Genomic DNA, 15,683 nt, shown 5'->3' with positions numbered 1-15,683 from the left:
TCGCTACTGTCTGCTGCCCCTCTTCCCCCTCCCAGTCATTGTTCACCCCCCCCTCCGTTGTGTCATCGTTCACCCCCTCCTTCCTGTCATCCCCTATTGTAATAAAGGCTGTTATTCCATTTTCTCTGCCATCACTCCCCTCGCTTTCTCCTGCCTCCGCCCTCTGTTCTGTCATCCCCCTCTCCGGCCATCCCCAGTTGCCGCCCTCTGTCTCCCTCAACCGCCACCCCCCTCGCTTGCTGTCCGCTTGTCCCTTGCTCCCGCCGCCACCCTCCATCCTGTCGTCCCGCTCTTCCACCATCCGCAGTCGCCTCCCTCCATCCCCCGTCGTCCTGTGTCATCCCCTATTGTAATAAAGGCTGTTATCCTGCCATTTTCTCTCCCATCACTCCCCTCGCTCTCTTCCACCTCCCTCCACCCGGTTCTCCTGCCGCCGCCCTCCGTCCCCCTCTCCCGCCGCCGCCCTCCGTCCGTCCCGCCGCCCCCGTCTCCCTCTCCCGCCGCCGCCCTCTGTCCCCCTCTCCCGCCGCCGCCCTCCGTCCCGTCGTCCCCCTCTCCCGCCCTCCGTCCCGTCGTCCCCCTCTCCCGCCCTCCGTCCCGTCGTCCCCCTCTCCCGCCCTCCGTCCCGTCGTCCCCCTCTCCCGCCCTCCGTCCCGTCGTCCCCCACTCCCGCCCTCCGTCCCGTCGTCCCCCACTCCCGCCCTCCGTCCCCCACTCCCGCCCTCCGTCCCGTCGTCCCCCACTCCCGCCCTCCGTCCCGTCGTCCCCCACTCCCGCCCTCCGTCCCGTCGTCCCCCACTCCCGCCCTCCGTCCCGTCGTCCCCCACTCCCGCCCTCCGTCCCCCACTCCCGCCCTCCGTCCCCCACTCCCGCCCTCCGTCCCGTCGTCCCCCACTCCCGCCCTCCGTCCCGTCGTCCCCCACTCCCGCCCTCCGTCCCGTCGTCCCCCACTCCGTCCCGTCGTCCCCCACTCCGTCCCGTCGTCCCCCACTCCCGCCCTCCGTCCCGTCGTCCCCCACTCCCGCCCTCCGTCCCCCACTCCCGCCCTCCGTCCCCCACTCCCGCCCTCCGTCCCCCACTCCCGCCCTCCGTCCCCCCGTCCCGTCGTCCCCCACTCCCGCCCTCCGTCCCGTCGTCCCCCACTCCCGCCCTCCGTCCCGTCGTCCCCCACTCCCGCCCTCCGTCCCGTCGTCCCCCACTCCCGCCCTCCGTCCCGTCGTCCCCCACTCCCGCCCTCCGTCCCCCACTCCCGCCCTCCACTCCCGCCCTCCGTCCCTCCGTCCCCCACTCCCGCCCTCCGTCCCCCACTCCCGCCCGTCGTCCCCCACTCCCGCCCGTCGTCCCCCACTCCCGCCCTCCGTCCCGTCGTCCCCCACTCCCGCCCTCCGTCCCGTCGTCCCCCACTCCCGCCGTCCCCCACTCCCGCCCTCCGTCCCGTCGTCCCCCACTCCCGCCGTCCCCCACTCCCGCCCTCCGTCCCGTCGTCCCCCACTCCCGCCCTCCGTCCCGTCGTCCCCCACTCCCGCCCTCCGTCCCCCACTCCCGCCCTCCGTCCCCCACTCCCTCCCGTCGTCCCCCACTCCCTCCCGTCGTCCCCCACTCCCTCCCGTCGTCCCCCACTCCCTCCCGTCGTCCCCCACTCCCTCCCGCCGTCCCCCACTCCCGCCCTCCGTCCCCCACTCCCGCCCTCCGTCCCGTCGTCCCCCACTCCCGCCGTCCCCCACTCCCGCCCTCCGTCCCCCACTCCCTCCCGTCGTCCCCCACTCCCTCCCGTCGTCCCCCACTCCCGCCCGTCGTCCCCCACTCCCGCCCGTCGTCCCCCACTCCCGCCCGTCGTCCCCCACTCCCGCCCGTCGTCCCCCACTCCCGCCCTCCGTCCCGTCGTCCCCCACTCCCGCCGTCCCCCACTCCCGCCCTCCGTCCCGTCGTCCCCCACTCCCGCCCTCCGTCCCGTCGTCCCCCACTCCCGCCCTCCGTCCCGTCGTCCCCCACTCCCGCCCTCCGTCCCGTCGTCCCCCACTCCCTCCCGTCGTCCCCCACTCCCTCCCGTCGTCCCCCACTCCCTCCCGTCGTCCCCCACTCCCGCCCGTCGTCCCCCACTCCCGCCCGTCGTCCCCCACTCCCGCCCGTCGTCCCCCACTCCCGCCCGTCGTCCCCCACTCCCGCCCGTCGTCCCCCACTCCCGCCCTCCGTCCCGTCGTCCCCCACTCCCGCCCTCCGTCCCGTCGTCCCCCACTCCCGCCCTCCGTCCCGTCGTCCCCCACTCCCGCCCTCCGTCCCGTCGTCCCCCACTCCCGCCCTCCGTCCCGTCGTCCCCCACTCCCGCCCTCCGTCCCGTCGTCCCCCACTCCCGCCCTCCGTCCCGTCGTCCCCCACTCCCGCCCTCCGTCCCGTCGTCCCCCACTCCCGCCCTCCGTCCCGTCGTCCCCCACTCCCGCCCTCCGTCCCGTCGTCCCCCACTCCCGCCCTCCGTCCCGTCGTCCCCCACTCCCGCCCTCCGTCCCGTCGTCCCCCACTCCCGCCCTCCGTCCCGTCGTCCCCCACTCCCGCCCTCCGTCCCGTCGTCCCCCACTCCCGCCCTCCGTCCCGTCGTCCCCCACTCCCGCCCTCCGTCCCGTCGTCCCCCACTCCCGCCCTCCGTCCCGTCGTCCCCCACTCCCGCCCTCCGTCCCCCACTCCCGCCCTCCGTCCCCCACTCCCGCCCTCCGTCCCCCACTCCCGCCCTCCGTCCCCCACTCCCGCCCTCCGTCCCCCACTCCCGCCCGTCGTCCCCCACTCCCGCCCTCCGTCCCGTCGTCCCCCACTCCCGCCCTCCGTCCCGTCGTCCCCCACTCCCGCCCTCCGTCCCGTCGTCCCCCACTCCCGCCCTCCGTCCCGTCGCCCCCCACTCCCGCCCTCCGTCCCGTCGTCCCCCACTCCCGCCGCCGCCCTCCATCCTGTCATCCCCTTCTCCCACCGTCCCCGCCTTCTGTCCCCCTCCCCTGCCGTTGCCCCCCTCACTCGCCACCCGCCGTCCCCCCTCTCCCACCAGTTCTCTCCCCATCCCTCAGTACCCCCATATTTGCTCTCTCTCACTTTGAGCCGGCACGTTAAGGAAGTCGGACAGGTCGGGGTAGGCTCTCTCGTCCTGTAGAAGGCGCTCTATGACTCTTCCTGCCCCCTCCAGAGCCTCCTGCATGGCGGCGGTGGCAGCCGGGCCCCCTGGAGCTGCGGCCGGCATTCTGCACCGTACACCGAGTACTGTGGCGGGCGGGGTTCAGCTCTTCGCAGAGACCAGCCGGCCGTTCAAAACAACAGGCGACCCGCGCAAACCGCGCGACGAAACACGCTGAATGACGTCATATGGCCGCGCCCGGCTGTCAGGCTATTGGGTAGTACAGAATCCCTTTGGCGCGTCCTGGTGGCGTCACGTCTCCTAGGAGACGGCTCACCGTCATGCGGACATATTAAATGTGGGCAAACGATGGAATTTCATCTGTAAACCGTCGGCGGGAGTTATTTATTACATTATATGTGACGGTATTGTTTACAAGTTTTGACCTTTACTGCTTCCTGTAGCCTGGGCGCTCCTGTTACCTACCAGAGGGACTGCAGCGGCCATGTTAGTTGTGGGCAGATTATTATGTGCGCAGGCGCTGTGGTTTGTCCCGTGCCGCTTCCTGTAGACCGCCAGATGCTCCCTGGAGTTGGAGTGGTGCTGGAGGAGCAGGTAGAAGCAGGTAGAAGCCCAGGTACTGGCACAGTGGGCACCATGGAGGGTATTTACAGGGCAGCCTCTGGCACAATGGCCTGACTGTGCTGTGGAGAGACTTTAAGAAATGGTGTATTAAATACCTAATATTTTAGTCTACATTTCCCTCAGTGATGATTTGCATATCTTTGTGTCTTTGGTGGAGGGGCTTCTGTGGTGCCCATTGCGGTACCCTTATTCCCAGCGTGTCTTGTGCCCTCGGACCCTCCAGCTTCACCTCGCAGGTCGTCGCCGGCTTCTGTTGCTTTTATTAGTTGTTTGTCAAGTCACTGAAGGAGCGCGGCGACATTAGTCCTGTCCTGCGGGGGGCGCTGTGGCTGCTGTTGGTAGTTCTTGGGATGGCATTTGTTAGAAATCTTTGGTGGGCACAATGTGGGCACTGGGTGCCACTATTGTGGGACGCTGTGGCGTCTTCTCATTTGTAAGGCGTGAGATTGAAACTCATCCGTTTTTTCAGGAAGGCGCGGATGTTTGACCCTCACTGCATCGTACGCAGCTGGTAGTGCTGTCAGTTGGGCACACTATGGCGCTGTTATGGGGGCACTGTATGGCGGTATTGGTTTTAGGGTGCATTCACACAAGTGAGTTTCTCGTGTTGTGAGACGCACTAGACTCCCGCTGAACTAGACCGCAGTGTTTTCACCGGCTCTATTTACATGTGAGCGTCGCTGCAAGAGAGAAATCGCGGCTCTTCTACTTTTTGCGAGTCCGCAGAAATCTTGCGCATTGTTTCAAAATGAATGAGAAACAACCCCCCCCCGCACCGCGCCTGTGTGTACGTGTGAGTTTCATGCGAGGGCGAGCAGATTTGTAATTCTTCCGATTTGAAAATACATGCGGTTTTCACGCACATCTGCGTGTTCTAGTCCCACGTGAGACTCGCACGAAAATAGAACGTTCCGTAATTTTTCCGTCATGCAGCATCAAGAGAAAAATCGCCCACGTAACTGCGCACATTGTAAATAACGGGTTGTAGTTTAATGCGAGTTTTGTGCATCTGGCAACGCAGAAATGGCACACAATTTTTTTCGCTCCTGTGAATGCACCCTCAGAGCACTATGTGGCGGCATCATTTTATCTCAGTATGGAACTATTGGGTATAGTATGGCTCTAGTGATACTAATGTTAGAACACTGTATGGCAGGATCATTTCAGCACAGCCTCGCACTGTTATGGGGGCACACTATGGTGCTATTGGAATTCTAGCACTCTATGGTAGAATTATTTTGGCATAGTTATGTGAGTTTTATATGATGGCCTAATTTTAGCACAGTCTTCCTCTGTTATGTGGGCACTGTATGGTGGTATCATTTTGGCACTGTTATATGGGCACTATATGGTGGTATGATATGGGCACTGTATAGTGGCATTGGTAATAGAGCACTGTTATTTGGGAATTGCATATGGTTGTATAATTTATATACTGTTATGTGGGCACTTCATGGTGACCCTGAAATTTGAGCACTATATGTTGGTATAATTTTGGCACAGTCTTAGACTGTTATGTGGGCACTTTATTGTGGTATTATTTTGGCACTGTTATTTGGGCATTGTTTGGTGGTATTGGTTTTAGAGTGCTATATGGTGGTATTATTTGGGCACTGTATGACAGCACTATATACTTTTAGCACAGTCTTCCACTGTTATATGGCCAATGTATGGTGGTATTATTTTGACACTGTTATTTGGGCACGGTATAGTGGTATTGGTATTAGAGCACTATATGGTGGTATTTTAGCATTGTTATATTGTCACTCTGTGATGACTGTGTAATTGAAGCACTATATGGTGGTAGAATTTCATCATTGTATGGGGATCTTGTAATCAGAGCACTATATGGCACTGCTATAGCAAGCAGAACTCCCTTGCTGAGCTCGTTACTGAGTTGGGGTGCCACTTCCTTCCTGGACAGGAGAACGGTCACATCCAGCAGAGGGCGCCCCTCCCGTATTCTGGGGGTGAGGAGAGTTTGTAGATTTAAATGGAAACTCCACATTGACCTAAATGATCTGGCTTTGTTGCTCGGCATCGATGCGGTCAGCGGGACCACCTGTGAGCTTCTTATTCCCTTGTCCTACAGGGGGCACCCTACCAGAGAATCCAGTGCAGGGGATGAAGAAAACCATTTGTGGGGGGACACAAACATACAAGATCACCAACATACTAATGATATTTGTGGCTGCAGCACAGGAGATAACTATTGGCTGCAGCAGCCTGTTTCAGCAAGGTCGGCCAACTACGGTATATGAGGTGTACGGGGTGCCTGTATTCTCCTCCAATGCCAGATGTCGATACAACGAAGGATCAGATTGTGTCATGCCGCATCCTTTATTCCTGTGGCGGACACACTGCTGCTGCCGGCCCTGTCCCAATTGGAAAAGCACGTACTCCTGGACGGGCAGCCATATTTATGGAGGGGTCGGAAGCATACAGTTATTGCTCATTCTGCCAACCTCCATGATGAGTGTATGAGCGGCCTCAGTCCTGCTAACCTGCAGCATTCAGTGTGTTATCTCCAACTCTGTTTTTATATTCACTTTTTTCATTCCAGCTTTCACAATGGATAATCCTGAAGACGCCAATGTTGCGGCAACAATGGGATTCTCTGGATTTGGTGAGTAACTCCTGCTGGTGAATATTGTGCCCTATGGTGCATGTATACGTGGTATATGCGGACCAAAACGGGAGCGTATATACACTAAACGGACACTTTACTAGAGACCCCATCTAATAGGGTATTGGACTGGTGTGGGGCAGAACTGCAGCAATTCCTCGTGTTGTAGATTCCACAAGGAGATGAAATCGCTCTGAAGGAATACCGGCCCCTGCGGACAGGAAGCTTCTTGTAGTCACTGCAAATTAGATGGAGGTGCTGACCTGTTTTGACCAGCTGACAGGAAGGAGTCTCCAGTGAGACCCCACCAATCAGCAAGGGTTCCTCTGTCCTGTGCATAGGGGATAACTAGAGATCCTGTACAACCTCTTTAACATGATCAGATGAAACTCTGTAAAACTATATTAGTATATAAAAGATATTGTAAATCTAACCTGTTACAATATTTTAAATCCCAGGCAAGAAAGCGCGGACATTCGATCTGGAAGCCATGTTTGAACAGACTCGTCGGACAGCTGTAGAGAGGAGCAGGAAAACATTTGGTAAGTTCCTTCCATACTAAGAGTCCTGGGAAGACCTACTACTGGAAGCAATGACTGCTTATTATATGTCAACCTTTGTGTTCAAAGTGGGTATGTATATGTATGTGTATGTATATATATATGTATATATGTATATATATATATATATATATATATATATATATACATATATATATATATATATATATATATATATATATATATACACACACACCACTTTGGCTGCTGCTATACATATGTATATTATTACACACACAGGTGTGTGTGTGTGTATATATATATATATATATATATATATATATATATATATATACACACTTCTTCTTAGTAAATAGCAGCAGCTTGTTAGTTACAAACCCAAGCTGGTAACAAACAGTTTTCAGACTGGCCACTAGAACAGATAATGGGCTGCTAGGTTTCTGCAGCTCACTTGTCAGTTTTGTTGTACAGACTGGGACAGCTGAGCAGAGTCCTCTCATTATCATTAGCCACATCTTTGTTCTATTGCTGGAGGCCTGGATAAGACAGGATCATAGTAACACTACATATAGACAAGGCTCTGTATGCAGTCCTCACACCGACCATAAAAGCAGACAAGAGGCTGAATGTCCTGTTTTCTTCAGCTTAGTAGTCATCTTTGCTGTATATAATGCATCGGGACAAGTCATTAGTCACTTTATTATCATTAGAGGGCAGGAGAGCTAATAATAATAACTCTACTGTACTGCTGGAGGCCTAGATAAGGGCTTTTACCCACTAGCATTTTTTTTTTTAACTCTGCAATATCGCTGTGTTTTTTTCAATGGGACTTTCTAATGTTAAAATCGCTAAAGCACAAAAATTGCAAAAGCACAAACTTGCGATTTTTGTGTAATGCGATTTTAACATTAGAAAGTTTCATTGAAAAAAAACTCAGGGATATCGCAGAGTTAAAAAAAAAACCGCTAGTGGGTAAAAGCCCTAAGGCAGAATAATAACACTATAGATACAGATAAGGCTGTGTATGCAGCTCCCCTGTCATTCATAAGGCTGTGTATGCAGCTCCCCTGTCATTCATAAGGCTGTGTATGCAGCTCCCCTGTCATTCATAAGGCTGTGTATGCAGCTCCCCTGTCATTCATAAGGCTGTGTATGCAGCACCCCTGTCATTCATAAGGCTGTGTATGCAGCACCCCTGTCATTCATAAGGCTGTGTATGCAGCTCCCCTGTCATTCATAAGGCTGTGTATGCAGCACCCCTGTCATTCATAAGGCTGTGTATGCAGCGCCCCTGTCATTCATAAGGCTGTGTATGCAGCTCCCCTGTCAGTCGTTGCTCCCTCGGGGAGAGTCTGTACTAAGTCACTTCCGGAAGACTCCAGTAATCTTTGACAATTCTCTGACAGTTGAGAGGGTTGTCCTGATCTTTCTCTATTGATTACGTATTCTCTGGAAAGGTCACCGATAGTTAGTCGTCAGAGGGTCTGCTACTTGGGATCCCCACTGATCAGCGGGTTTCTGGGGTTGTTAGCAGGTTTGTAAGCAGATAGCACTGATAGTATTACAGCAGCCCGGATAAGTAATGCATTGAATTCAGTGGGAGCTACACCTGCAGTACTAGCCTGAACTGCGGCAATATGGACTCTGTCTGCTGGACCATGGCCTGGTGAACAGCTGATCAGTGGGGATCCTAAGCAGCAGATTCCTGCTGATCAACTGTTGGCCAATATGGTCATTCCTATACAGACCACACAGGAAAGGTGTTCCAATATGGCCGCCCCTACACAGCCAAAATGGGTAGTGTGCTCCTCCAATATGGTCACCCCTATACAGATAATACAGGAAGGAAGTGTGCCTTTCCCTGTATTCGTTTTTGTATTGTCTGTATAGGGGTGACCATATTAAAGGGGCACAATTCCTTTTTGTATGGTTCGTATAGGGGCGTCCATATTGGAGGAGCACACTTGCTGTATTGTCCGTACAGGGATGACCATATTAGAGGCACACACTTCTTCCCATATTGGCTATATAGGTGCGACTGTGTTGGAGGGGCACAATTCATTTTTGTATTGTCTGTAAAGGGGCGGCCATATTGGAGGCACACACTTCCTGTATGGTCTGTATAGGGGTGGCCATATTGGAGGCACACACTTCCTGTATGGTCTGTATAGGGGCGGCCATATTGGAGGCACACACTTCCTGTATGGTCTGTATAGGGGCGGCCATATTGGAGGCACACACTTCCTTTCCTGTATGGTCTGTATAGGGATGACTATATTGAGATGTGTGCCTCACATCCGCGGGGTAAAAGTTGACAAGTGCGATATTGTGCTGGGTTTCTCGGCCCAACCATGCACTTGCTGGTGTGAAGGTAGCCTAAGGTACGTGAGGTGCGATACATCACTGGGACATGTAGTCTGGCAAATTTAGTAGGCTGAGATATCAGGCGGCAGCCCCTTGTGGGATCCGTCATGGCAGCTACTTTATGGTTCTACTTCAGGTTGTGACGATGCTCCTGCCGCAGGGGCTGGAGGAAACCCGTTCTTTGTAGCTACAGTAAACCTTTGGTTTTGTGTCAGATTTGCAATTACTCTTACATTTTTGTATCCAAACAGAAGCACGAGAGAAAGAAGTGGAAGAAAAGCCGCAAACAAGTCCGGCGCCCAGGACTGCGGCATCAGACGCGGGGCGGAGAAAGGAGAGAGAGTCTAGCTCCAGGTATGTACTACAAGGGCCTCCTCACGGGGGCGTACTTACTGCCCGTGTGGGTAGCTGGCAGCACATGGACCCTTTCATAGCCGATGCGACTATTCTGGTCTTTTCTCACAGACCAGAATCACCCATTAAAGTCACACAAACGGAAGAAGACATTCACATTAGAAAAAAAATTGGCATCTGTTAGTTTTTTTTTTTGTGCGCGAGAAAAAATATGGATGACATGTGGATGACACAGGGACGTAAGATACGGAAATAGGCAATGTATACAGATGTCACTCAGAGGTTCAAATTAAATTGGTCTGTTTTTCACCTCAAAATGAGACTCTCTCGTCGGAATAAGGTTTAGACTAGCTGATTTCTCATTTGAACTGATTTCTCATTTTGGAGCGTATTACGCACGGTAATAGCCCATTAATATGAATGAGCATGCGTAGATACGCTGGCAATACGCTGGAGACCTGCATATTCATGAAATCAATGAGATTTTGTGTGTTTTTTAATCCGTGTAAAAGGACTGCTGGTAAGCCGAAAAACGCAAAGGCAGACCGAAATCAGCATACGTCCGTCTGACTGCATCCTTACTCCACCTGAGCTCACAGTGTTAGGCCGCCTGCAGACGGGCGGGTCGGATCCGGTGGTGAGGATTCTCGCTGCGGGACCCGACCCGAGCGCCTGCAGGGACCAGTGCGTACTCACCCGCGCCCGCTGGCTCCGGCTATTTGATGTGCCGGCTTGCCGCGCAGCCGGTGCATGTGCAGATGGGAGCCGGCGGCGGGTGAGTGACATTTCTGTGCGGGGCTCTGTGAGCCCCGCATAGAAATAGGGCATGCTGCGATTTGTTTGCCGCGCGAGATTTCGCGCGACCAAATCGCGGCTGTCTGCATAGGATTGCATTTGTTAACGCAATCCTATGCAGGCTTCCAGCCGTGGAATTTCCGCTCATGTGCAGGCGGCCTTATAATGAATATGTGGTGACTGATAGACTACGGGTAGCAAAGACCAAAATATTTCTGCCGTTCTTAACCCCTTAGTGACTCGACCTGTTTTGGACCTAAGGACTTGATGATTTTTTTTGGGGGGGGGGGATTTTCATCTCCACTTTTCAAAACCCATAAGATTTCTTCTTTCTCGCTGACCGGTCCATATGGGAGCTTATTTTTTAGCATAGTAGACTGTAGTTTTTATTTGTACCATTTGGGTATATATGATGTATGTTATAACTTTTATTAAAACATTTTTTGGGAGGACAAAAAACCTCAATTCTGCCATAGTTTTTTTTCTTTTTAATTTTAAAAACATGTTAACCCTGCAACATAAATGACATGAGGCATTTTTTTCTGCGGGCGGTACGATTACACCGATACTAAAATGATATATATATATTTTTTTTAAAGTTCTACCACTGTTGCACAATAAAACTAGATTTTGTAAGGAACTTGCCGTAAAATCTCTTTCTGGTCATGTTCATTGGGGGACGCAGCTTTGACTTTGGGTATATAGCACCTGCTGACTGGAGGCAGACACAAAGCAGTCTGGCCCCTCCCGCTTGCTATATACCCTCTGCAGGTACTCAGCTAATCAGTTTTGTACGCAAGCAGTAGTAGCGCCCCCAGTGGGGCTTGTTACGAAATGGAACTGCTTAAAATAATTTAGGCAGGTGCAGTGCGATCATAGACAAACAAAAAGAGAACCCCTATCGCGTGGGTGCTGCCCCCCCCCCCAATGAACGTGACAAGAAAGAGTTTTTACTGTAAGTTCCTTACAAAATGTAGTTTTCTCGTCTGTATCATTGAGGAACACATCTTTGACCTTGGGACGTTCCGAAGCAGTACCCAAGGGGTGGGAAAACATAAGAAGCCGCATGTGTAAAGAAGTGTAATCAGCTCTTTAACTGCGACTAGCGTTAATGGGTGCCTAGGCATTCAGCATGCTCCGAGGGCCTGAGAAAACTGAACCATTCCCCCAACGGGAAAAAGGCTCCCGACGAGGAGCTTCCAACGAGGCACCCGTTGTCTGAGAAATATGTGCCGTAACACAGCCTGAACATGTGATGTCTCTGGCATCGTAACCCTGCACTGCCGCGAACCAGCGCCAGTGCGGGGAATCTCTTCGGGAACTCAAGGATCCACTAGCAGGGAGCCAGGGCACCTGAAGAATGCCACTAGAGAGAGGTAAATTTGCGAAATATGACTGAGCCCATTTGTGACTGGCTCGTCCCATGGGACTAGACTTCATCAGCGTGGGCCAAAATACTACATGCAGAAGAGCAGATTCCAGCAGCAAGCTCTAACATGGCCCCAAGGTGGTCAGTGTAGGTATAACATAAGCCGCATGGCAAAACACACCACATGGAGACCAATACCCTCCCGCATGCGCTTGACACCGGAGAGGACCCTGTACAGGGGCAGGGCAGCAAGGGAAGCTATTTTCTTACCTGCTTCTTTTTACTCACCTATCTTCTTTCTTCCTTCCGCCAAGGTAAGATGACTCCCCAGCTCCAGCAGAGCTCTCCCCCCACCATCGGGGAGGGGATGTGGACCACCCGGAAGAAAGGGGGGCTCTAGGGCTGGCAGGCCACATGCAGGAGTACCTGGATGTGTCTCCTTTTCTTCTGAGGGGACCGAGCAGACAACAGAAGGTTGGTCCCATTCTGTTCGCTCTCCTTGGTTGGGTTAACAGGAAGAGTCCTGCCTCCCCGGTAGCCCAGGTCCATCCAGAAAAGGAAAAATGAGCCTTTACGGGCGAGACCGTCCGCCTCCTACAGACACTAAGCTAAAACTGATTAGCTGAGTACCTGCAGAAGGTATATAGCAAGCAGGAGGGGCCAACTCCTTAGTCTGCTTAGTGTCCGCCTCCAGTCAGCAGGTGCTATATACGCAAGGTCAAAGCGGTGTCCCCCAATGATACAGACGAGAAAAACCCTTTTTGTTTTTTTTTTTTCTACATTACTGTGTCCCATAACATGTTTTTGTCTTTTTCTGCGTTAGGAGCTGTAGTTTTCCTTGGTACCATTTTGGAGTATATATGGCTTTTTAAATTTCTTTCATTGCATTTTTTTGGGAGTCTTTTTTTCACAGCCATTGCCTCACAGGATGACAAGTGTGTTCAATTTATTATACGGGTTGTTACTGATGCCATGATTCCTAATGTGAAATGTGTGTAAAACAAAAATGGAAATGTGTGCAAAACAAGTTTTCTTTTAATACTATTTTATGGTGTGCTTTTTTCCCCCCTTCTTTTTGTTCTTTTTACATTTTTTTTATGTCTCTGTAGGGGACTTGATAATATATTGCAGTACTTTTGTACTGCAATGTATTATTGCTAATAATAATGATCATAGGCCTTCGCAGATTCATGCTGTAAAAGTGGTTCTCTGATCTGCATCAAATCTGCCGTGTGTGAACATATCCTTATGGATTAAAGAAAATCAACTTTCACCGGGGTCCTCCGCCATTTCCTGTTGTCTTGGTGACATGATGGCCTGTTGTCTAGATACACAGGAGATTGCGCGGGTGCCTGATGACCAATAGTTGTCCAGGACCCCCTGAGTCCTGGACAACCCCTTTAAGACGAGCATTGTTTCATTCAGTGCAGGGTGCAGGATGCGCGGTGGTCTTTCCTCTCCCCATCTCTGTATAATGCACATGCACAGATATACAGAAACAACGTCCCTTTAACATGTAACTTTCTTGCCTGTTTTAACGCAGCGACTCAGATGACAGCTCTGATGACCAGTTAATTGGCCCCCCGGCACCAGGCAGCAGTTCTGAACCTCCAGATGATGAAATGATCGGCCCTCCACTTCCTCCAGGCTACAAAGACAGTGATGAGGATGATGACGAGGATGACGGAGACGATGACGTAAGTTCAAACAGATAATTTCGACTCCTGCCAAAGTGACCGAACTCTAGTTTGTGCTGCAGCAGGAAAATCTGAGTCCCCATCATGGTCAACCGAACGCGAGGTACTTGCTGGGGCACGCATGTTGGAGTGCCCAGCTACCTATGAAGTGTGAACAGACCACCACATCAGTGGCCCTTAGGATGGTAGCAGTCACCCCCATAACCATCTCTCCAACTACAGTACATCTTCTACTGTGCCGTCTCGGAAGTTGGAAGGGATGCGGTGACGGGTTAATCAAGTGCTCATCACCATCGTAGGAGCTATGGATGCGGTGGCCTATATGGTACCCAAGGGCAGCCGGGTGGGGAGGGAGGGGTTCAACGTGCAAGACAATTTTTTAAAGGGCTACTCTAGCAAAAACACTTTTTCCCATGCCTTTCCTCTCACCTGATTGCCTGTCACATCTCTGTGTATTCTAGCCACTTCCATGCCTGTCTGATGCTTATCAGACACCATATTAACAATGAGATTTTTTTGCCTTTCAATCGATCCCATGATGCATCAGCACAACATTAGCTGAGGCTATACCATTTTTTGCCTGCTGGAGAGACAGTTTAATTATATCATTACCCTTTTATTTTCACCTAAATAAGCTACAGCCCATAAGTATACAGTCAGTGGGATGAGCTGTGATCTCCTCTAATATACCTGTGCGACAGCAGCTGTGTGATCATCATCAGTAACTGTAACAGGAGTGCCCGTGTCCCTCTGTTGGGGCAGAATGGGAGGAGTTGGGCTAAGCAGCAGCACATGTGAAAAAGACTTGGGTATACTAATAGATCATAGACTGCACATGAGCCAACAATGTGATGCAGCAGCCAAAAAGGCAAACACAATTCTGGGATGTATTAAGAGAAGCATAGAGTGTAGATCATGTGAGGTCATTATCCCCCTCTACTCTTCCTTAGTCAGACCTCATCTGGAATACAGTGTCCAGTTCTGGGCGCCCCACTTTAAAAAGATGTAAACAAACTGGAGCAAGTTCAGAGAAGAGTTACCAGGATGGTGAGCGGTCTGCAAACCATGTCCTATGAAGAACGGTTAAAGTATCTGGGAATGCTTAGCTTGCAAAAAAGAAGGCTGAGAGGAAACTTAATAGCAGTCTACAAATATCTGAAGGGCTGTCACACTGCAGAGGGATCAGCCCTATTGTCATCTGCACAAGGAAAGGCTAGAAGTAGAGATGAGCGAACGTGCTCGTTTAGGGAAATTACTCGATCGAGCATCGCTTTTTTTGAGTAACTGCCTACTCGGGTGAAAAGATTCGGGGGGCGGTGGGTTGGAGCTGGGGGTAGCAGTGGGGAACAGGGGGGAGCTCTCTCCCCCCCCCCCCCCCACTCCCCCCGGCGCCCCCCCTAATCTTTTCACCCAATTAGGCAGTTACTCGAAAAAAGCGATGCTCGATTGAGTAATTGCCCTAAACGAGCACGTTCGCTCATCTCTAGCTAGAAGCAATGGGATGAAACTGAAAGGGAGGAGACACAGATTAGGTATTAGACGACAGTTTCTGGCAGTGAGGGTGATCAATGAGTGGAGCAGGTTACCACAGGAGGTGGTGAGTTCTCCTTGAATGGAAGTGTTCAAACAAAGGCTGGACAAATATCTGTCTGGGATGATTTAGTGATCCTGCACTGAGCAGGGGGTTGGACCCGATGACCATGGAGGTCCCTTCCAACTCTACCGTTCTATGATTCTATGATCTACTCGGGGGGTTAGCTACATGATGAATTTTTAAAAAATCACCGGAGTGGCCCTTTAATGTTTTGTATGCCACTACAAGTCAGCAGGATTTCAGAAATTTCAGCATATAGCTGACAACCGCTTCAAATGATAAAATTCTTGCTGATTACTGTATGCTGATTACTGAAGGGTATTTCCATTTTAGAAAACTCTTTTCCATACACCCTGCTAGTGGATTTTCAGTTAATAGACGACGTCCTCTGCTCAGGATCCTCATCTCTTGGCTAGTGTGGAAAGCCATTATGAAGGTAATCTCTCTCAGGAGGACCTGTACTGTCCTGTATTACACAGGCAACCCATTATTGTGAATGGATTCTGTGTAATACTTCATTTTCCCTGCGGGGGAGCTGAAGGGAAAGGGAACATTTACAGCCAGGTTTCCCCACAGATTACAGCTGATCGCTGAGGGTCTTATTAAAGGGACACTTTGTGATCA

The 15,683-nt window shown here is 52.2% G+C and overlaps 2 protein-coding genes across 5 annotated transcripts in view; one reads left to right on the top strand and one right to left on the bottom strand.

The window, feature by feature from the left end:
* Window positions 1–3,337, bottom strand: part of NUP155 (nucleoporin 155) — a 42,766-nt gene extending 39,429 nt beyond the window's left edge. For both annotated transcript variants that reach the window (XM_066602412.1, XM_066602414.1), the window contains exon 1: window positions 3,076–3,337. In XM_066602412.1, the coding sequence (XP_066458509.1) occupies window positions 3,076–3,220 (145 nt within the window). In that variant the 5' untranslated portion in view covers window positions 3,221–3,337. The remainder of the gene's footprint in view (window positions 1–3,075) is intronic.
* Window positions 3,338–3,654: 317 nt separating this feature from the next.
* Window positions 3,655–15,683, top strand: part of WDR70 (WD repeat domain 70) — a 215,453-nt gene continuing 203,424 nt past the window's right edge. The window contains exons 1-5 of one of the 3 annotated variants that reach the window (XM_066602410.1): window positions 3,655–3,717; window positions 6,299–6,365; window positions 6,824–6,907; window positions 9,502–9,604; window positions 13,312–13,465. In XM_066602410.1, the coding sequence (XP_066458507.1) occupies window positions 6,311–6,365; window positions 6,824–6,907; window positions 9,502–9,604; window positions 13,312–13,465 (396 nt within the window). In that variant the 5' untranslated portion in view covers window positions 3,655–3,717; window positions 6,299–6,310. Of the gene's footprint in view, window positions 3,732–6,298; window positions 6,366–6,823; window positions 6,908–9,501; window positions 9,605–13,311; window positions 13,466–15,683 lie in introns of all 3 variants that reach the window. The other 2 variants (XM_066602409.1, XM_066602411.1) reach the window with 2 other exon arrangements.

Source organism: Eleutherodactylus coqui, chromosome 5 (assembly GCF_035609145.1).
Source record: "Eleutherodactylus coqui strain aEleCoq1 chromosome 5, aEleCoq1.hap1, whole genome shotgun sequence".
In the NCBI taxonomy this organism is placed as follows: Eukaryota; Metazoa; Chordata; class Amphibia; order Anura; family Eleutherodactylidae; genus Eleutherodactylus; species Eleutherodactylus coqui.
The sequence above is the reverse complement of the archived record's forward strand: the minus strand, read 5'-3'. Positions and strand labels throughout refer to the sequence as shown.